General features: G+C 42.9%; 1 protein-coding gene and 1 long non-coding RNA gene across 12 annotated transcripts in view; one reads left to right on the forward strand and one right to left on the reverse strand.

The window, feature by feature from the left end:
- ST3GAL3 (ST3 beta-galactoside alpha-2,3-sialyltransferase 3) overlaps positions 1-21,805 on the reverse strand; it is a 197,749-nt gene that overhangs the window by 80,244 nt on the left and 95,700 nt on the right. For all 11 annotated transcript variants that reach the window (XM_077845333.1, XM_077845331.1, XM_077845340.1 and 8 more), the window contains one exon: positions 19,335-19,377. In XM_077845333.1, coding sequence (XP_077701459.1) covers positions 19,335-19,377 — 43 coding nt within the window. The remainder of the gene's footprint in view (positions 1-19,334; positions 19,378-21,805) is intronic.
- On the forward strand, positions 2,496-10,721 carry LOC144282116 (uncharacterized). Its single transcript, XR_013350464.1, has 2 exons — positions 2,496-2,602; positions 10,511-10,721. It is a non-coding gene; the product is annotated as an uncharacterized LOC144282116 (long non-coding RNA).

The raw sequence follows: 21,805 nt of genomic DNA on the forward strand, positions 1-21,805 counted from the left end.
TCCTAAAACATACAGCCCTGGGGACAGTGGGCCAGGTCAAGTTATTACCAAATTAAAATGCCTTAGCAATGGCCTCTGACTACCCCAGGGAGAGAAGAATAGGGGGAGTGTTGGGGAGTCTGAGTCATCCAGCAGGCTGGGACCTCTAGGGCAGTTAGCGGTCAAAACCACCAAGATTAACAGTTGCCAACTCCCTCAGGCCAGAATAGTTAGTTTCTCTAAGGCACTCACACTCCAAATGCCAGGAGGGCCCCACAGATGTCTGATCAAATCATTCAGCCCTTGTTCTTCTCATACTCTCCAGCTGGCCTTTCATTTCGGGAGATTTAGCATTTCAACCAGTAAGAGCACCCATTGTCCTGCAAACGTGACTACCAAGCCCCTGGGGTGAAGAGTGTGAACCACTGCACTCAAGAGGAAATCCAGATAGACAGACTGGAACCCAAGAGAAGGAACCACACTTCCATTCAGCTGCTGCAGCCAGGAGCACGGGGTTGAAGGATCAGGCCAGGCAACGGGTGGCAAATGGGAAGAGCATAGGATCTGGAATGAGAAACTTTCACAGAGGACACTGGCACATCGTGTGACCTTGGGCAAGTAATGGAAAATCTGATTCTCAAGCTTCCTCATCTGCAAATGGGAACCACTTAATTCCCAGGGATCTTGGGAGGATGTGGTGAGAAAGCACACTTGGAGGGGCTGGCTGTCCTCTAGAGCACCACACGAAGGCTATGTGAACCATGAGGTGGAAGAGGCAGGCATCCAGATCACGGAGACTGAATGCTTCGCTCCAGTTTGGATCCTGTCTTTGCAGAGGGTCACTGAATGATGGCCAGTGGGAGGGAACATTTAGGGATCAATGTTTGGGAGGTGAGGAGGCTGCGAGAGGCTGGAAGGGGCAGTGTATGGGACAGAACACTCTTCTGGAGAGAGTAAGTAGGTGCTCTGTCAGTTGCCAAAGGTGAGGAAGTGTCCCAAGAAGGACAGAGGAACCAACTGCAACAACACACTGGAGGGCCTGGTAACATGTGGCCACTGGCTTGAAAGCTGGCTTTGGCAATGGGGAGGTCACTCCTGACCTTGACAAGAGCTGGTTCACTGGAGAGTGGGGGTGAAATGCCGATTTCATTGGCTTTAAGAGAAAACAGAAGAAGTGGGGTCATGGAATAGAGACCATGGTTTTTGCTATAAAGGGAGACAGAGAAATGGAGCAACAGCTGGAGGGAGGAAGCAGGGAAAGATGTTTTTGAGGTTAAAAGACAGTTGAGCATGTTTGTAAGTTGGTTGGAATAAGAGGGAAACTCCTGATGTGGCAGAGATGGGACAGTTGTAGGACAAATGTCCTCGAGGAGGTGGCAGGGGTTGGGGGTGGGGTGGAGAAAAGGACCCAATACAAAGTAGGAGGGCTGGCCTTCCTCTGCTCACCCTCCACCCTGGCCATCTTTGCAACATTCGGTTAAGCAACATTCCCATCCCCAGCAGAACCAACCCACCTGCCTGAAGACCCCATTTCGCCCAGCCAGCTCCACCTTAGCTTGCTTGTTCCCATGTTCTCTTTCTCTCCCGTCTCCTTCTCTTCCTCCTTCTCATTTGTTCATTCATGCATTCACTCGACAAAACATTTAGAGGCAAAAGAGTCACTCTGCTTGGATTTGTGTCCTGGCTCCACCCTTTCCTAGCTGTGCGACTTTCGGCACGTTATTGAATTGCTCTGTGCCTTCGTTTCCACATCTTTAAAAACTGGGATGATACTCATACAACCATATTGAAGGTTAGGTTGAGAATAAAGTACTTTTAACTAACTAGAATTAAAATTGTTTTTAAAGACATGACAAATAAACACAAAAACAAAACAACCAAAAATAAATTGCATCCAGGTCTTTGTGTAGCCTAAAATTCATTTGTTTTTATCACTGAATATTAGTTAATTGTACGGATGCCCCAAACTTTGTGCATCCATTCACCTTGACAGATATCTTGGCTCCTTCCAGTTTTGGGTGATTTTGAATAAAATTGCTATAATTACTCATTTAAAAAGGAGAGAGAGAGAGAGAGAGAGAGAGAGAGAATAAAGTGCTTAGTATAATGCCTGGCACTTAGTTTTCTCTCAATACATGGTGACTGTAACAGCCTTGCTGTTGTGTGCCAGACACTGGCCTGGGATTAGGGACCCAGCAATGGCCAGGACCTGGTTATGGCCTCCCACTGGTTACACTGAACAGGAACTGTCCTTTTAAATGATCCTTCTATCCTAGACCATGGTAACTAAGTATGGTGCATAGCAGAACGGTGCATGGGATAGAGTACGTAAGCACCCAACAAAACGTTTGTTGGAGTGAACTCAACTGGTTACCTTGACTGGTTGGAAGTACAATTAACAAAGTGTTAGGGAGAGATGGTGATGGCTGGGGGGAAATGGAGATGGGACTCTGAGGGTTCTCCCTACAGGCCAGTGGTGGGCATCTTGTGAGCAATAATCTAAGTTCTAGAACCTTCTTAGAGAGGACTGAAATCAGATCAGCCCCTGGCTGTCTCCTCATTCATTCAGCCCCTAGTTCACCAGTTCAGGAACTGGTCTTCACAATGAAACAAGACCACGCAGGTAACACCTGGCGCACTGCTTGATAAGCAGTGTGTTAATAAATATTAGTGTCCCTTCAAGCAAGTATGGTAATTTAATCAGAAATAGCCAATATTATTGTCAGAGGGAACTGCCTGAACACACCAATAAGAATCCTCAGCCCAGGGCTGGTCCCACCACTGCTTCTTCAGTGCTATCCTAACTTCCCTGATGAAGATGCATTTCTCCAATTACTAGAGATCTGTTTCTGGAACATGACTTGGGAAATGGCAGATGCAGGTTAGGTTAGCTTTCGTAATCCTATTCTGTTGTTAAATATTTTCATTTTTATTTCTTTCTGAAGTAGACTAACAAAAGAAAGGCTACTAACTACGGCCATAGGTCCTTTCAAGCTGTGAGATGAAACTCTTCTCCTTAAGGATAATTTCTCTCTCCTCTGGCTGCCTCTTCCATCTGACTTCATAATTACAGATCTGCTGGCTCTTCACATCGTTAGTCTCTTCATTCACCCACATTTGGCAGTTGCCAACCCATCTTGTGAACTCCACTGCCGGCTGGGGCTTCCATACGGTTTTTGCCCCACTTACGGTGATCTATAATAAACTTGGCAGCATTGTCCTATGTCTCTTTCATCGCTTTAAGGCAGAGAGACTCCTTGATCTGAGACATCTGGAATTTGTGATATTTCTCAGCTCTAGAGGACTTGCCTTTCAGCTCTTGCTACTTACTGTGCACTGTAAAACCTTTTCAACAAACCAGGCCATTCTGCTATTCCATCAGTGATTCTGGACCTGATGCTACTGCAGTTTATCTTTGTCTCCAGAATCATGTCACTTATTTCATTTTGGCCAAGAGGATGCTCTCCTCTCCAGTAAGCTCTTGCAAGTCCTTTAGCCTGAGCTGTATAGGCAATGCTCACAGTGATTCTCCATCAGGGGTCTGTTGCAAATGCTCCAATTCAATTGTGTTTCTATATTTCATTTCTTTTTTTTTTTTTTTTAAGATTTTATTTATTTAATCATGAGAGATCCACAGAGAGAGAGGGAGAGAGACACAGGCACAGGCAGAGGGAGAAGCAGGCTCCATGCAGGGAGCCCGACATGGGACTCGATCCTGGGTCTCCAGGATCTGGCCCTGGGCTGAAGACGGCACCAAACCACTGAGCCACCAGGCTGCCCTACATTTCATTTCTTTAAACACACACACACACACACACACACACACACACACACACACACACACACCACATCCTCTTTCAGGGTGGTAGTGGGAAGAACAGGGAAACTAACATTTACTGAGCATAAACGATATGCTAATAGTTGACCTAATTATTTCATTTAGCTTTACAATAATTCTCTAAGGCAGTAAAGCCCTGAGATCCAGGCATGCAGGGTGTAGAGTCCAAGAGAAGACATGGTTGGAAGATGTGTTCTATTTTTAACACTGTAAAATTTCAAATGATAAATTCTGACAGGGATTGCATTGAATCTGTAGATTGCTTTGAGTGGTATGTACATTTTAACAATATTAATTCTTCCGATCCAAGAACATGGAATATTTTTCCATTTATTTGTGTCTTCTTCGATTTCTTTCATCAAAGTCTTATAGTCCTCAGTGTACAGGTTTTTCACCTCCTTGGTTAAATTTATTTCTAGGGGTTTTATTCTTTTTGAGGCAACTGTAAATGGAATTTTTTTTAAAGATTTATTTGTTTATGATACACATAGAGAGAGAGAGAGAGAGGCAGAGACACAGAAGGAGGGAGAAGCAGGCCCATGCCGGGAGCCTGACGTGGGACTCGATCCCGGGACTCCAGGATCGCGCCCTGGACCAAAGGCAGACGCTAAACCGCTGAGGCACCCAGGGATCCCCTGTAAATGGAATTTTAAGGAATTTCTGTTACTGATAGTTACTGCTGTATAAAAATGCAATTCATTTTTGCGTAGTGACTTTATATCCCGCAACTTTACTGAATCCGTTTATCAGTTCTAATGGTCTTTGGTGGTCTTTAAAATCTCCTCTATATATCACGCCATCTGCAAATACACATACTTTCACTTCTTCCTTTCTGATTTGGATGCCTTTCTTTTTCTTCCCTGTTCTGGCTCAGACTTCTAATACTATGATGAATAAAAGTGGTGAGAGTGGACATCCTTGTCTTGTTCCTGATCTTAGAGGAAAAGCTTTCAGCTTTTTTTTTTTTTTTTTTAGCTTTCAGCTTTTTACTGTTGAGGATGATGTTAGCTATGAGCTTCTCATATATGGTCTTTATTATGTCAAGGTAAGTTCCCCCTATACCCACTTTGTTGAGGGTTTTTATTATGAGCAGACACTGAAGTTTTTCAAATGCAGGTTCCTGGGTACCTTAGTCAGTTGTGCAGCTGTCTCTTGATCTCATGTCATGATCTTGGGGTCATGAGATCCAGCCCTATGTCAGGCTCCATCCTCCTTAGGGAGTCTGTTCAAGACTCTCTCTCCCTCTCCTTCTGCAACCCCACCTTCTCCACCCGCCCCCATGCTGGTATGTGCATGTGCACTCTCTCTCTCTCAAATAAACAAATCTTAAAAAAAAAAAAAAAAAAAAAAAAACACAAGTTCCAGAGAGCTAAGGCACTATGAATAATAACAGTATTATTAGTTTTTTTTCTTGTGGTAGAAGGTGTGAATTAGCCAGGAGTGATGCCCTGGACAATAAAATCCACAAAGAGAAGCCTGAACCAGAACAGAAAGAGGTGGCGTCTGGATACTGTGAAGAACTTTCATGTGTACTGAGCAGATAATAAACAAATACATAAGCATGCCTACTAAGCACCAAGCCTTATATACATTATCTCTTTGAGACCACATCTAGTTTTCTCATCTTCTTTCCCCACTGTTCTAAATCTTCATCAGTAAATCATTACATCTCACATGGGCCCATCAATGTGTTTATATACCAGAGGTGCTACTTAAAAATATTTAGCCAGGGCTCTGCACACCCTTGGTGCAGCCCTACTTTAAGGTAAGTATTATTCTCATTTTTGACAAGACAAACTGAGTCTAAAACTCATCCTCTGCTCTCACCAAAGCCCTTGCTTTCTTTGGTATGAAGAACAATGGGCATAAAGGTAAAAAGACTTGAGTTTAAGAAGCTAGCTCTTCCACTTACTAGTTAGTTGTATAACCTCCAATAAGAAGTAACTGGTTTCCTCAACTCTTACAATAGCTATAATAATACATATTTTCTAGAATGGATGGAAAGACCAAATGATTTCCTATAACAATGTAGGTTAAAACATTCTTTTAAAGGTTACAGAAATGTCAGTTAACTACTCCTACTGTTTTAATGCTTGATTTCTGCTTTTACTACTTCTGGATCATCTGAATTATCATTTTACTAATCTAATGAGGCAAAAATTGTTCCTTTTATGTTTCTTACTTGGATTATCGTCTCCAACTCCCCTGGCTGTCTCCAAACCTCGGCTAGTAGGTGTGTGTGTAGTTAGACTTATACCAAAGTCTTTCGTTGCGTGCGTATGCTAATATAAAATTATCCTGTATTTTTATATATTTTTTTACTTAAAAAAAAGATATTATTCACGTATTCATGAAAGACACAGAATGAAAGGCAGAGACATAGGCAGAGGGAGAAGCAGGCTCCCCGCAGGGAGCCTGGTTCAGGACTTGATTCCCAGACCCGGAATTACACTGAGCCAAAGGCAGACGCTCAACCGCTGAGCCACCCAGGCATCCCTACTTTTATTTTTTTTTACATGTGAGCTATTCTTTTTATTTTCCCAGATGCAGCAATTCTTTGAAGGCTTGAGTTTTTACTTGCAAAACGGGTAATAATGGCACCTACCTTAGAGGTGAGGTCTCAAAGAGATAATGTATATAAGGCTCGGTGCTTAGTGGGCATGCAGTATACGATTAGTAATTAACATAGGTTTCATTTGTTTCTGCTAATCCAAATTTTGCACTGGAACAATTAAAGCACAGGACTTGACTGTCCTCTAGAGGTTCACAGTCTAGTATTATGACGTATTAAGAAACAAATACATGTCATACTTGTCATAACCATATTAAACATGGGTACGCAGGTCTGGGCATCTCTGATGGGCAATCTTCATCTAAGGCAGAGTAGACATCTTGACACCCCCAGGACTGTGCCAGCTGGTGCCCTGCCTGGCACTTCTTTTCTCCCACTATTAGGCTCCTGAGGCTGCCACCACAAATTATCCCAAACCAGGGAGCCTAAAACAACAGAAATTTATCCTCTCACAGTTCAGGAGGCAAGAAGTCTAAAATCAAGGGGTTCCCTCAAGTGGTTCCTCCTAGAGGCTGTAAGGGAGACTTTGCTCTGTGCTCCTTTGTAGCTTCTGGTAGCAGCTGTCAATCCTCAGCGTTCCTTGGCTTGTGGGCACATCACTCCACTCTCTGCCTCCACTGTCACAGTATTTCCTTAATGACACTATTTTTAATGTCAAATTTCAGTTGCTTATTCCTGGAATATAGGAAAACAACTGACTTTTGTATATTATTAACTTCGTATCCTACAACCTTGTTAGAATTGCTAATTAGCTCCAGGAGATTTTTGGCAAGTCTCTGGGTTTTTCTAGATAGACAATCATGTCATCTGTGAAAAAAAGACAGTTTTATGTCTTCATTCCCAATCTCTAACCCTTTTAGTTCCTCTCCTTTTCTTTCTTTTTTTTTTTAATTGAATTAGCTGGAGCTTATAGTATAATACTGTCAAGGAATGGAGAAAGGGGACATTCTTGCTTCTTCCCAATTTGGAGACAACACATCTAGTTTTCTCATCATGAAGTATGATGTTAACTGCAAATTTTTTGTAGGTGGTCCTTATACTTTTACTAGCTTGCTGATAGTTTTTTTTTTTTTTTTTTTCCTAAAATCATGATTGGATATTGGGTTATATCAAATGCTTTTTCTGTATCTAATAAATTTGACCATATTATTTTTCTCCTTTAGCCTGCTGATGGGATGGAATACATAATTTTCTAATGTTGAACCAGGCTTGCATACCTGGAATAAATCCCCTTGGTCGTAGTGTTGATTCTTCTTACACATTGTTGGATTCAAAACGCTAATATTTTGTTGAAGATTTCTGTTATGTTCACAAGAGATAATGGTCTGTAGTTTTTTCATTTCTTATAATATCTTTTTTTTTAAAAAGCAATCTGTACACCTAACGTGGGCCTTGAACCTCATGACCCTGAGCTCAAGAGTCTCATGCTTGGGATGCTTGGGTGGCTCAGTGGTTGAGAGCCTCCCTTTGGCTCAGGGCGTGATCCTGGGGTCCTGGGATCAAGTCCCACATGGGGCTCCCAACAGGGAGCCTGCTTCTGTCTCTGCCTCTGTGTCTCTCATGAATAAATAAGTAAAACATTTAAAAAGAAAAAAAAGTCTCATGCTCTATCAACTGAGCTGGCCAGGTGTCCCCCTTTCTTATAATGTCTTCATCTGGTTTTGGTGTTAGGATAATGCTAGCTTCATAGAACAAGTTAGGAAGTGTTCTCTCTTTTTTGTTGTTGTTGTTGTTCTCTCTGTTTCTATTTCCTGGAAGAGATTATAGAGAACCCGTGACATCTTTTCCTTAAATGTTTGATAGAATTTACCAGTGAAACCAACTAAGTGTAGTATTTTCTGTTTGGGAAGGTTATTAAATTTCGATTCAATTTCTTTAGTAGATACAGGCCTATTCAGATGATCTACTTCTTCTTGTGTGAGTTTTAGTAGTTTGTACCTTCCAAGGAATTGGTCCATTGCACCTAAGTTATTAAATGTGCCTTTACAGAGTTGTTAATTATATTCCTTCATTATCCTTTTAATATCCATGGGATCAGTAGTAATAATGCACCTTTTATTCCTGATATTGCTCATTTGTATATTCTCTCTTTTTTCTCGGTTAGCCTGGCTAGAGGTTTATCAATTTTATTAAGATTTTTCAAAGAACCAGCTTTTGGTTTTGTTGATTTTTCTCTACTGATTTCTGTCCTTTACTTCTTTACTATGTACTATCTCTCTTTATACTTCTGTCCTCTCCAATCCACCTACCCTCCTGCAGCCAAAGTCATCTTCCTACAGGTCAAAACTGATATGTTTTTCACCTGCTTAAAACACTTCAATGGCTAAATAAATATAATCTTTAAAAAAGGGTGGGGGGCACCTGGGTGGCTCAGTGGTTGAGCGTCTGCTTTTGGCTCAGGGTGTGATCCTGGGGTCTTGGGATTGAGTCCTGCACCGGGCTCCCCACAGGGAGCCTGCTTCTCCCTCTGCCTGTATCTCTGCCTCTCTCTGAGTCTCTCATGAATAAATAAATAAAATCTTAAAAAAAAAAAAAACTTCAATATCAAATAGAAGCCTAAACTTGTACTGTCTGCCCTTGAGATGAAGCCCTCGAGATGAAGCCTAAACTACTGTTCTATAGAAAGCCCTGCACGGGGTTGCCTGGGTGGCTCAGCAGTTGAGCATCTGCCTTCGGCTCAGGGCGTGATCCTGGGTTCCCGGGATCGAGTCCCACATCGGGCTCCCTGCGTGGAGCCTGCTTCTCTCTCTGCCTATGTCTCTGCCTCTCTCTCGCTCTGTGTCTCTCATGAATAAATAAAATCTTAAGAAAAAAAAAAGCCCTGCATGATTTGGTCTGCCCATTCTTCCAGACTTAACATGTCTCACCCTCAGACCTCCTGGGGATTTGACAGCAGAGCAAAGACAGATATTAAGTCTTTACACAAATATTTATTTCAATTACAGATAAGGAAGAGATACTTAAATAGGCCAATAAAATGCATAGGAAACCCTTCAACTGATTCAGATTTTAAAAGGCCATAAAGAAAAAGCTAGAGAAAGGACTGGTAACCAAAAATTAATATAAAATAGATTTTTGAAAGTAGTGTTTAAAGATGTAGAGACCATTGTGGAAGTTAGAAAAAAAGTTACAGAAAAGAATATATTCAAATATGTCTTTTCATTGTAAATGTATATGAGGAAAACACACGAAATGTAAACTCAAAGGAAAAAAGGTACCCACAATGCCACTATCCTAATATAACTACTGCTACATTCCGCAGTAGTTAGTACGATATTCAGATTTGACTACAGTGATGGGCTTGAAGGCTATCTCCCACAGTTCTCAACATCCTGGGATGTTAGAATTACCGGAGAGAACTTTTAAACATTAAAGCACCTATGTCTGATTCCTGATTTGCTAAATCAGAAGAATCTCTGGGTGGTGAGGACCTGGGTTGAAAGACAATGTATGTAGACAGACTCCTGTGTGTCGGCAGGGCTCTCCCCTCAAACCTGAGTTTATTCTGGTATCAACTACCTGGGAAAGTGGAGAGTTCCTCAGACAGAGAACAGTATCTTTCAGAGCAGGGAATCTCAACTTGGAACCATATCAGACTCACCTGAAGAGCTTAAGAAACCCCAATACCCAAGCTACACCTCAACTCCATGACTTCAGAGTCTATACGGGGTGGGATGCAGGAATGGGTAATTTCTTGAGCTCCCCAGGTGATTCCAATCTGCAGTCCAGTTTAAGGGGCTGAGATCTCCAGGTGAGCTACAAAGTAGGAATGTGGCTCTTTGGGTCTTGATCACATAGGTATCGAGATGTATAGGAGGAAGTCTTTGAACCGTGGGTTGTGAACAAGCTAGAAGTTGTGAAGCAAAGAGCACCATCAAATTCTGCAATGCTGTGCTCTCCTGCTGTGAACTAAGTATGGCTCTGGCTTGAGCCATCAAGAGAAGAAACAGAACTCTGTAGTTTGCAGACCACAAACTACAGAGTTTTTTGGGTTTCTTATGCTCTCGGGGTTTATTTCTCTATTGTCCCCTTTTTCATCTTTAGTGAAATATTTTTAGCTTTGCTTAAAGGAACCAAGAAAAAAGGTTTTTGTTGTTGTTTTCTCTCCTTCCTTTTTAAAGCATTAAAGAGAACCTGTGCTCTCTAGAGTCATCGTGATGGTGGCGGCAGCAGTCTGGAAGTGAGAGACCCTGAGGGAGACAGTGACACTCGGGGCTGAAGACAGGGCCACGTGGCAGTTCTCATCACTGTACTTCCCATTCCTCCAAAATCTTCCAAAATTGAGACCTGGGGCCTGGGTTTTGTTATTAAAGATGGTGTTAGTCTGCCTTATATTCTCTTCCTCTGTCCTTAACTGAGTTAACACTTACTGATTAATTAGTTCCTGGGCACCAGGAACAGTGTACGAGGCACCTGGGAATACATCTGTGGGCAGGACATTCATTCCTCCTGCCTTTATGAAGCTCACTTAGAATTTGGGGGGAAAAGGGGGGGGCAGTGGGGATGGGAAAGCTCTTTAGAATAGTGGGACGGGTAGGAAGTCAGGAGCCAGGGAGGAGAGGGTCTGAATGCTGGCTTGATCACCCACAGTTCTGTAAATGCGGGTAAATTTTATCTACGGCAATGCTGTCATTTGTTAAAATGCACTTAAATATCACCTACTTCATAGAACTGTCCACCAATTCATTCACTCATTAATTCAACAAATATTTACTGAGCAATCACCAAGAGCTGGGCACCGTTTTAGGTGCTAAGAAATAATAGTGAGAAAAAAACAGATAAATTCCTTCCACCTGCCCTCCCTCTAGTGGGAGGGAATAACCGACAATTAGGCAAAACATAGATAGCTGACAATGAAAGACACTGGAGAAAAATGACACGGTAGGGGGGGATGGGGAATGCCAACGGAGGTTAGAGTTATTACCATAAATGGCACAGGCAAGGGACATTTGAGCTAAGGTCTGAAAAGGTGAGGCAGTCTCCGCAGATGTCTGAGGAAGAGCATCCCAAACAAAGAAATGGGCAAATGCCAAGAGGCCGAGGTGGGAATATTTGGAGTATTTGAGGCACAGCAAGGAGCCCAGTCTGGCATAATAAACAAGGAGGGGGTAAGAAAACACAGGTCGGGACTATGGAAGGGCCTTGGTTGAGTGTGATAAAAACTCTGGCCCTTATTCTAAGAGAAATGGGGAGCCATTGGAGAGTTCTAATCACGGGAGAAACAAGGTCTATCTTGCACTTAACAGGATCATTTTGGCTTCCGTGTGGAATTGGACCACCGGGAAACAAGCGTGCAAACAACCAGGAGTGCAATAATGTTGGGTATGGTGGCTGTCTGGACAGAGTGATGGTGGGAGAGGGAGAGAGAAGCAGCTGGATCTGGAGATATTCAAGGTAAAGCCAATAGGCTTTGCTGATGATTAGTGTCAAAGATGTGATGCTAAGGTTTTTGACCTGAGCAACCGGAAGGATGAAGTCACCATGTACTGGGGCAAGGGGTGTGAATCAGGAGTTTGGTTCTAGATATGTGAAGTGTGAGATGCCTAAACATCCATGTTAAGGAGGCACCTGGATAAACGTGTCTGCAGTACAGGCAAAGAGGACTAGGCTTGCATGATACATTTGGGAGTCAACAGCTTCAGATGACACGGTATCTAAGCTACGGGACTGGTGACATCTTCCAAGTGGCCGTGGTGAGGACAGGTAATGCAGAAAGCACCAAGTACAGCATGAGGCATATAGTAAGTGTTCAATAAACACTTGCCCGGTGTAGCCACAGGGAACTTGGCAGGCTCCTTGGGAAACAGAAAACTAGGTCTTGGGGTCTATTTTAGGCTGCCCCAGGTTTATGGGCTTTTCAGAGTTGGCTTGATTTTCACAAGCCTTTGGGGGTTAAAAATGGTTGGTTTTGGCTTTTGTATCTTTGTGTCTTCACAGAGAATGCCTTATGAAAGTAGGCTGAGCACTGCAGTCCCCAAGCTCTCGCCCACATAGTGACTATAAAACACCACACTGTGGCAGCAGACAGGAGCTTTCCCAGAGCACAGAGCACCTGCCTACACTCAGCTGAAACAGACGGAACCTCCATTTAACCAAATCAGCTCCCCGAAGGCTGACGTGAGCTCAGGAAACACGCACACCTGGATACCAGGGGCTGGCTCCTTCAAGGCTCCAGGTGGCTCTTCTCTCCACCGGACTAACAGGCACATTCCTGGCTCCTGGTGTCACTGCCATCCATTCCTCATAACAGATTTCCTCAGGGTCCTGTGCTGAATGCTCTGCACCCCCATACTGGTGGGCCTAACCCCGTCTCTTCCTTTGAGGCCTGACTCAAATATCACCTTCCAATGAGGCCTACCCTGACTACCTCAAGTTCAAACTTAAAATCTTTCCTCCAGCATTTGCCTATCTGCTCTATTTTCTTCCAGGCCATCTGTTAATCTTCCAAGATATTGAAAACTTTACTTATTGGTTACACGTTTGGTTCAATGACCATCGTGTTCAACCGGGATACTCTCAGAGCACAGAACACTGCCTGATGCACTCAAGTTGCTCAAGAAATTGGCTGAATAAGTGAAGAAACGCTTACCCCACTGTTGGGGCAGCAGCCTGTAGCCCTGAGCCTTTCCCCAGCACCCTCCAGAGGAGAACCCTGAGCCTCCCCAGAAACCAAACTGCTCCCCCTCCCCCACCAGAGGTATCATCAACCCAGCTGGAGTTGAGCGCACGGAGAGCCTCCATGGCCCCCCCCCCCCATTCTGGGGACAAGGTGAGATTAATTCTTGGGCAATCTTGGGGCAGCCTCACATCCTGGATATTCTTGTTCAGTCCCTCAATTATGTCCTTGTTGGTCTCCTCCTGCTCAAGTCACTGCTCTCTGCTTGCTTTTCTCGGCCCCATTTGTCATTTCTCCTGGCCTCACTATTCTAACTTTCCACTGGGTTGTCCCTTATATATCCTCGGCTTCTTCAGTGACCATCGCTTCCATCTGCTGCTGTCATGGAAACTTGGGTCTCTTCTGAAAATCCCATTTCCTCTCCAGCCCTGTGTGATGGAAGGGTGCTCTTTCTTGTGTTCCCCACGCAGCCAAGGATCCCTTGTATCCTCTTGGTACTCCATTTATGCTTCTAAGCAACAGCTTATGTCCTTCTTTTTTTTTTTTAAAGCTTATGTCATTCTTATTAGACAAAATAAAAAACAAAAACCCGCTCATTGTTCATACTCTCCAGAAATACTACCTCCTACCGTCCCCTGCAGCTCTCATCTACCCCCTTCCCATTCACTAAGCCTCTGGCTCACAGGAACCCTTTCCAATCAAGCTTGTAAGGTCATCCATTTGGCTTAGAATTTCATTTTATCCCAATTACAAAGAGCATAGTTGGTACTCAAGAAATATTTGCGGGGTGCCTGGGGGTGTTCACTCAAGTCGGGTGAGTGTAGTACTCTTGGTTTGGGTTTGGGTCATGATCTCGGGGTCATGAGGTCAAGCCCTGAGTCAGGCTTCACACTTAGCGGGGAGTCTGCTTGGGATTCTTTTCCTCTCCCTCTCTCTCTGCCCCTCCCCCTGCTTATAAGTGCAGGCACACACACTCTCTCTCTCTAAAATAAATAATCTTGGGAATCCCTGGGTGGCTCAGCGGTCTGGTGCCTGCCTTCGGCCCAGGGTGTGATCCTGGAGACCCGGATCGAGTCCCATGTTGTGCTCCCTGCATGGAGCCTGCTTCTCCCTCTGCCTGTGTCTCTGCCTCTCTCTCGTGTCTTTCATGAATAAATAAATAAAATCTTAAAAAAATAAATAAATAAAATAAAATAATCTTAAAAAGAAATACTTGTTAAATGTATGAGTTAAAAACTGAAATCTGAGGCACGAACAGGAGGTAAGCTGAGGCTCAAGTCTCATTTTTGGGCTATATCCTTCCCAATTTAGCAGACACTGATAAGGGTAGGCTGAGTCTCATCCTTGGATGATTATTATCATTCCCATTTTATAACTCACTCAAGATTACAGTTAGTAAGACGTGGAACTGGGCCTTAAAAAATCCACATCTGACACCACAGTCCACGTTTTTAACTGCCAAAAAACACTGGCCTCCTGAACATAGTTTGTAGTTAAAAGACAAGGTTTCGTCGTATAGCTCAATGCATAGAAGTATTCTGAATAATTTTCAAAGTGTTGACATATGATTTTGTCATATAGATACAAGCAACAAGGAATTCTCAAAGGAAAGAGGAGACTATTTTTCTTCACAGGGATATAATTAAAATAATATAGTAAAGACCAAAAAAATCCAAAACATCTATTTCCAGATTTGGGGAGAATCACTGGATCTAGAGACATTATTTAATTAAGACTATTTGGGCACCCCGGTGGCGCAGCGGTTTAGCGCCGCCTGCAGCCCAGGGTGTGATCCTGGGGACCCAGGATCGAGTCCCACATCGGGCTCCTTGCATGGAGCCTGCTTCTCCCTCTGCCTGTGTCTCTGTCTGTCTCTCTCTCTCTGTGTCTCTCATGAATAAATAAATATTTTTTAAAAAAATAATAATTAAGACTATTTCTGGGGCAGCCTGGGTGGCTCAGCAGTTTAGTGCCACCTTCAGTCCAGGGCGTGACCCTGGAGACCTGGGATCGAGTCTCACATTGAGCTCCCTGCAAGGAGCCTGCTTCTCCCTCTGCCTGTGTCTCTGCCTCTCTTCCTCTCGGTGTACACACTCTCATGAATAAATACATAAAATCTTAAAAAAAAAAGCCTATTTCTGCATATTAGGATTTCAAGAATGGAAAGCAACTGAGGTGGGGAGACAATTTTCATGTAGATATATCTGTGCAGAACTCTCAATGAAGGCAACTATGATTTGTGGGCCAAATCCAACCCACTATCTTGTTTTTCTTATGGTCCATGAGTTAAGAGTTATTTTTAACAGCTGAGAAAAAAAAAATCAGAGGACTATTTCATGATACATAAAAACTATATTAAAATTTCAGTGTCCATAAATGAAATTTCATTGGAATACAAACTTACTCATTTGTCTACACGCTGTCCCTGGCTGCCTTCATGTTATGGCAGTAGAGCTAAGGAGTTGCAACAGAAACAATAAAGCCAATGTTGGCTAAAATGTTGATCATCTGGCCCTTACAGAAAATGTTGGCTAACCCATTACAAATCATTTCTTCTGACTTATCTTCCAGTTCACTAACACAGGATTAGGTATCTAATCCTGATCAATCCTATTGAGTTTTTAATTTTACTAAATGTGTTTTCCAATTCTAGAAGTTTTATTTTTCCAATATTTTGCTTTTTATAATCCCCTATTCCATGTATGTAATATATAATTCAACCTTGTCTTTGTTTCCTTAAAAATAGTAAATCTAATTGCTTTATCAATTGTGTCTGGTAATTCCGATTTCACAAGTCTTTATGGGTCCCCCTCTGTTGTCTGTTGTTTTTCGTGGTTCTCACTAATGAAGCCTTATTTCCTTTTGCACTTAGTTATTTTTACTGTTAGCTGTTCATTTCCTTGAAAGGTTATTTGCAAGGAGTTCATGTCTATCTCCAGAGCAGGTCTGCATTTGCCTCTGCCAAGACCTTGACAGGCACTGCCAGTCTGGAGTACCTTAAACTCTCATACACTTGAAGTTCATAGCTTGAGGTTCCATAGCTCACCAGGCTGTGAATATCAAGTGTTGCTTTTTTCTCTTTTTCTTTTTTTTTTTTTTTTTTTTTTGAGTGTTGTTTTACTGACTTATTACCCTGGGACACCTGGGTGGCTTAGCCATTGAGTGCCTCTCTTCAGCCCTGGGCATGATCCTGGAGTCCTTGGATCGAGTCCCACATTGGGCTCCTTGCATGGAACCTGCGTCTCCCTCTGCCTGTGTCTCTGCCTTTCTCTCTCTGTCTCTCATGAATAAATAAATAAATAAAATCTTAAAAAACAAACAACTTATTACTACTCTGATCCACTCAGATCCTGGCAACCTTTACTGCAGTCCTGGTTTAGGGGTGCAGGTTTCCTTCTAGGTCATCCTATGCTAAATCCTTTGGGGTTCCAGTTTAATGTGGAAAGGATCAAAAGATGAAAAATATGGAAGAGATGTTAGTAGACTTGGAGGCTAGAATGAAAGGTCTAACATTTAAACTCTGATTAAAAGGGAGAAGAGAGAGAATGGGCAGAGGCAATACTTAAACAGATAATGGGGGCACCTGGGTGGCTCAGTCGATTAAGTGTCTGCCTTTGGCTTAGGTCATAATCCTGGGGTCCTAGGATTGAGCCCCACATCCGGCTCCCTGCTCAGTGGAGAGCCTGCTTCTCCCTCTCCCTCAACTGCTCCCCCTACTTGTGCACTCATGCTCTCTCTCTGTCAAATAAATAAATAAATAAATAAATAATCTAAAAAATAAAAATAAGTAAACAAGTAATGGCTGAAAAATTTCCAAAACATATGAATTCCTATACTCCAGAAGTACAGCAACTCATAGCAGCTACACTTGTGGTAAGCAAAGCATAACGTGTGGACTCTTTAAATCACTATGTTGTACACCTGAAGCTAGTGTAACATTGTGTATCAACTATACTTCAATTTTAGACAATTCTGTTTAAAAAACTATTCACTTTAAAAATTAAATAAATAAAATTTTAAGAATCTAAATTAATCCAATCAAGATAAAAAGAAATTCTTACATTTAAATTTATTCATATTTTATACAACCCTTTCTTCTATTCTTCCTAAAAACCTTGTACTACCACCTACATTTTTCATAAGGAAAAACTGGTATTCCGAGAACTAAAACAAATTAGCTAGTCATGTAATCCTAAGCAGCAGGGGCAGGATTCAAATCCAGTTCTTGAGTCAGAACTCAAGTTCAGGTTCTTTCCGTAGGCTGGAAATAGAATACGATACAGCAGAAGGCGACTTCATAAGAGGAGATCTGGAAACTGCTAAGGGATTATATCAGAACTCTTAATTTGGAAACTTCTTCCTGGAAGCAGGTAAAAATCATTCCCACAAAATCTGTGCTTTCTTCTAAAGATAAGCACTGGACTGGAAAAGCCTTTGCAATAAGAAACAGGAAGAGTTCCAGCTTATACCTTAACTTGTGAGTTATTCCCTGAGCTAAAGACCAGGTTGAGGGCAGCCCGGGTGGCTCAGTGGTTGAGTGCCGCCTTCAGCCCAGGGCATGATCCTGAAGTCCCAGGATAGAGTCCCATGTCGGGCTCCCTGCAGGGAGCCTGCTTCTCCCACTGCCTGTGTCTCTGCCTCTCTCTCTCTCTTGTGAATAAATAAAATCTTAAAAAAAAAAAAAGATCAGGTTGACTCAAATGGCTCATGGGTCAAGCCTGGTACATCACAGAAAGCTGCACAACAGCCTGCTGGGTACCACCCAACTGTCAGGACAGCAGGACAGGAGCGCCCTCCTAATTCCCCTCCTTACGCCGCTGGAGACCGTTTAAATACTGTAGTTAACGTGTCTCAGATAACATGCCTTTTGTTCATCAATGTGATTTGACTTGGTAAATTACTATATCTCTTCCATTCTGGTGGCATTTCACTTGTTTACAACTTATCCTGGATTTCTTTTCTGTCCAGAGCACTAAATTAAGAATTTTCCTAAGAGTGAGGTCTGTGGCTTTCTAGCATAATTGCGCCCCAGTCCCCAGATGTTAACATGTGGCTGACATCTCTCTACGGGCCTGATATCAAAAGTGGACCATCTTTCCCTCGTGGCTGCCTCTGTGATGTTAGGAAACTGGGAGAATTACGATGCCTGAACTCACAGCCTGAGGTACAAGAACCGCAAAGCCAGAAATCAGGAGACAGGCCTAGGCGCTAGACAATTCAGTGGGAAAGCCAAACAGCCCTAGGTTCGGTGCATCGTGTGCAGGCACAGTCATCACCATCACAAGCAGCTCTGGCCAAGGCCTCATGCAAGAAAGCAAAGAAGCCACAGGCAGTTTTGCAACCATTTCCTGCATATCAACCATGTGGGAGGTGCCGGGCAGGGCATGAACACACAGGATGGATACAGCCCAATCTCAAGGCATCTTAGGTCACCCACCTCTCCATCCATCATGGGGCCACTGTGGTAGGTGCTAGGGAGACCAAGAAGGCCAGGTCGGGGGGAGGATTCTGAAAGGATTACATACTCTGTACTTGAAAGCCCCTATGAATTAATTATTTCAATTAAATCCTTACAATAACCCTGTGAGGTAGGTATATTGGTGTCCTCATCTTATAGACGGAAGTGAGGCTCAGTGTGGCTAAGTAGCAGGCCCCCAATGACAAAGACAGTAAATGGCAATCCGGGATTTGAACCAAATCAGGTCTGGCTCCGAGCCCACGCTCTTAATAAATTGATAATTATTACACAGTTAATTATAGTACACGGAGATCATGGGTGACAGAGGGCAAACATTCACAGGAAGCATGGAGAAGAGGTCATGAATATTGTGTAGGGAAGAGGTGGTCTTTGAGTTTTCCTAGTTGACCAGCCAGCCAGGAAAGGGAAGTGCAAGCACCAGTAAGGAACACATGTAGAGGCAGAGGGGGATGGAGGCTTTGCCTGTGGCAGAGTGACAGGAGCTAATGCAGGAGAGGAAGTCTGATCACGGAAGGCTTTGCACACCAGGCTGCCAAGAATCTTCGTGAGGCACTGCTTCCTACTGCAAAAGCCTTTCCAAAGGCCTCCTTCTTCCTCGAAGCCGGCAGTGGCTCCTTGTGTACGGAGCTGCCTGTACCAGCCAAACTGAAGGTTTTATGTTTGCACTACAATCCCATCCTCTCTGGGCCCCTGCAAACCGCAACATGCTCTAAGAGTCGGCTGACTAGGCCAGAGACCCCAGGGAGTCCCACAACAAGCACAGGGCTGAGGAGGTGAGCCTTTGAAGCTGGACCCCAGCTCCCACAGATGTCTCTAACACAGAGTCAAGGCACTTTCTCATTCTACTCACAGTTTAGAGTCCAGCTTCAGGAGGAAACCCAACCGATCATACTCTGAAAAAGAAAACCAGAAAATGTCATTGAAGTCAAGCCACTGTTGACACTAGCAAACTGTATTATTCCCCAGACATAGACCATGGGGACAGACACCTGCTCAAGGAATAGACCCAAATACATAAGCCACGATTAAATTTAAGTCGTGCTGAACACCTGTTTATTAAAGGACCAGGTTCAATGCCAGGTGTTTCCCAGACCCTCTAGGCCAGCAGTCCTAGCTGGCATGTAACTGCCTTCCTGTTTAAATGTGGTACTTGACTAAAATTTACTTAAACCACAAAACCAGACCCCCAGAAGTAATAGGGCCAGAAGCAGTCTCTGCTTCCTCTAAGTTCTAATCATAATTTTTTGCTGAAGCAGCTATGTTCACTATGAAGACATGGAAGCCAAGGGGTCTTCAAATCCATAGCCATGATCCCTTCTTCTACATGACAACCACAAAGAGCTGACATATCTGATTACATAAAGGATAGGAAATTAAAACAACATCTAAAATTAAGTTGTAGTATGTTTACTGCAAATGATAAATCATTAAGAGTTTAAGTCCTTTATGTCTTGCCTCATCCTAAAGTGAAGTTGAAGCAGTCGGTCTTACAAAGTTGATGAAGTATAAGATTTTTAAAAAGAAGATATCTGGGACCAAAGGGGAAATAAGCACAAGAAAAATCGTAAAATGCAGCCAGGATGAGAATTCCAAAATCAGATGACCTATAAGGTCCTATATGCTTGCTAGGGGATGATTATAGATGCACCCCCAAGAGTTCTCATAGCTAAAGCTAAATGCAAAGCACTGATAAAATGGTTTACAGTGTTCATAAATAAACCAGGAGAATCACAGCTATTCCTGCAACTAAGCCTTGAGAAATGTCTTAAGATTATTTTTTATATCTTTGTTCAATGATTTCAAGATATGTGTGTGTGTGTGTGTGTGTGTGTGTGTGTGTGTAGAGTGACTACATCAAAACAAGGCAGTCTATGAATGCAGTTCTCAGCGAGCCTGGCTTCACCTGAAGGTAAAACAGAACACCAAGACCAAACAACTAAATGGAAAAGACCATGCAGCAAGGCTTTGGGGGAACTCAGTCTTTAATAAGCAATGATGGGCCAAGAGAAGGACGTTACACATACTAGCAAGTACCTCACAGGAGCCATTCTGCAAGGCCAAGTAAGGCCCAGATTTGTACTCTTTCTTAAGCAGCAGAGCTGTAGTAGTAGAGTAATTCCTCTTCTTAAAACTGAAGCTATCAGCTAGGACACACAGCCCAACAGAAGCTGGCCTCCCAGGAGAATACACTTGAGCAGTCAATGCCTTTCCTCAAAATAACTCTGCTTTTGCTCCAACTCAGACAAATGGACGAGAGATTTTGCTTAATATATCAGGAACTTCTAAAAGTCAGTAAAGGGGGAAAAAAGGCTTTAATTTAAAAAATAAATCGAAAACAAAATTCGCAAAAAGGCTTGGTTTCAAAGGTTAATACTCTTTCAACAATCCTATTTATCATTCCATAAAAAAAAATCTCATTAACTTGCCCACACCTGTTGCTTCTCCCCCATGTGGTCATAACCTTGGGGCAACTAGCCTGCTACTGCTCCTCAGACCTGAGCTAACACTTCCTTGGACATAGAGTGAATCCATGCTTTGGCTGCTCCCTTCCAGGGACACCAAAGAATGTTTCCCCTCGTTGCAAATTCAGATGTCAGGGCCAAGCAAGAACATAACCCAAATGAAGGGAGAAGGGGGGGAATATGATACTCTCCCATAGTAACTCATACTACTAATTTTAGTTGCATTAAAAACAAATCCGGTTGAAATGTCTTTTTTTTCGCTCTTCATTTTTGTACAGTAGCCACAATGAGATCTATGGATTATTTTCCAGTGGCACCTTAAATTTGGTTTTATACAAACATGTACTAACTGCATTTTAAATAGATAAGAACTCTTTGCATTTCTAAAGATACTCTCTTCATGGCTCTCTTTGACTGTTGTTTTCTCTCTTTTGTTAAGAGACAGGAGTACCAGAGATGTTTCACCTTACTCTGTAATTTAAGGAAAGGTAATTGTGTGAGCCCAACAATGATAAATGGCAACTGACATTGCCTTTGGGTCACAGAGCCGAGCGGATTGGAGCCCATCTGGAGACTCCATGCCCTGCCAAAGGGGGAGCCTCCACCAGCACCAGCTAACAAAGGCAGTCAGTGATGCAGGCCCAGCACTGCCACCTTCTAATTTTTTTTTTAATTCAAGAATCTGGATCTTTTAAGGTAAAACTTCTCAATGTGTAACTATTAGCAATAGATTCAAGAAAATTTTAAAGATTATGAGAGTTACCCAAAATGTGTCCACGGGCAGGATTCATCCTGTGGGCTAACAGTCTATAAACCCTGTCCTAGACTGGCAGCCCATGAGGACTGGAAGCGACTCTCT

The sequence above is a fragment of the Canis aureus genome, chromosome 13 (genome assembly GCF_053574225.1).
Source record: "Canis aureus isolate CA01 chromosome 13, VMU_Caureus_v.1.0, whole genome shotgun sequence".
NCBI classification, from domain to species: Eukaryota; Metazoa; Chordata; class Mammalia; order Carnivora; family Canidae; genus Canis; species Canis aureus.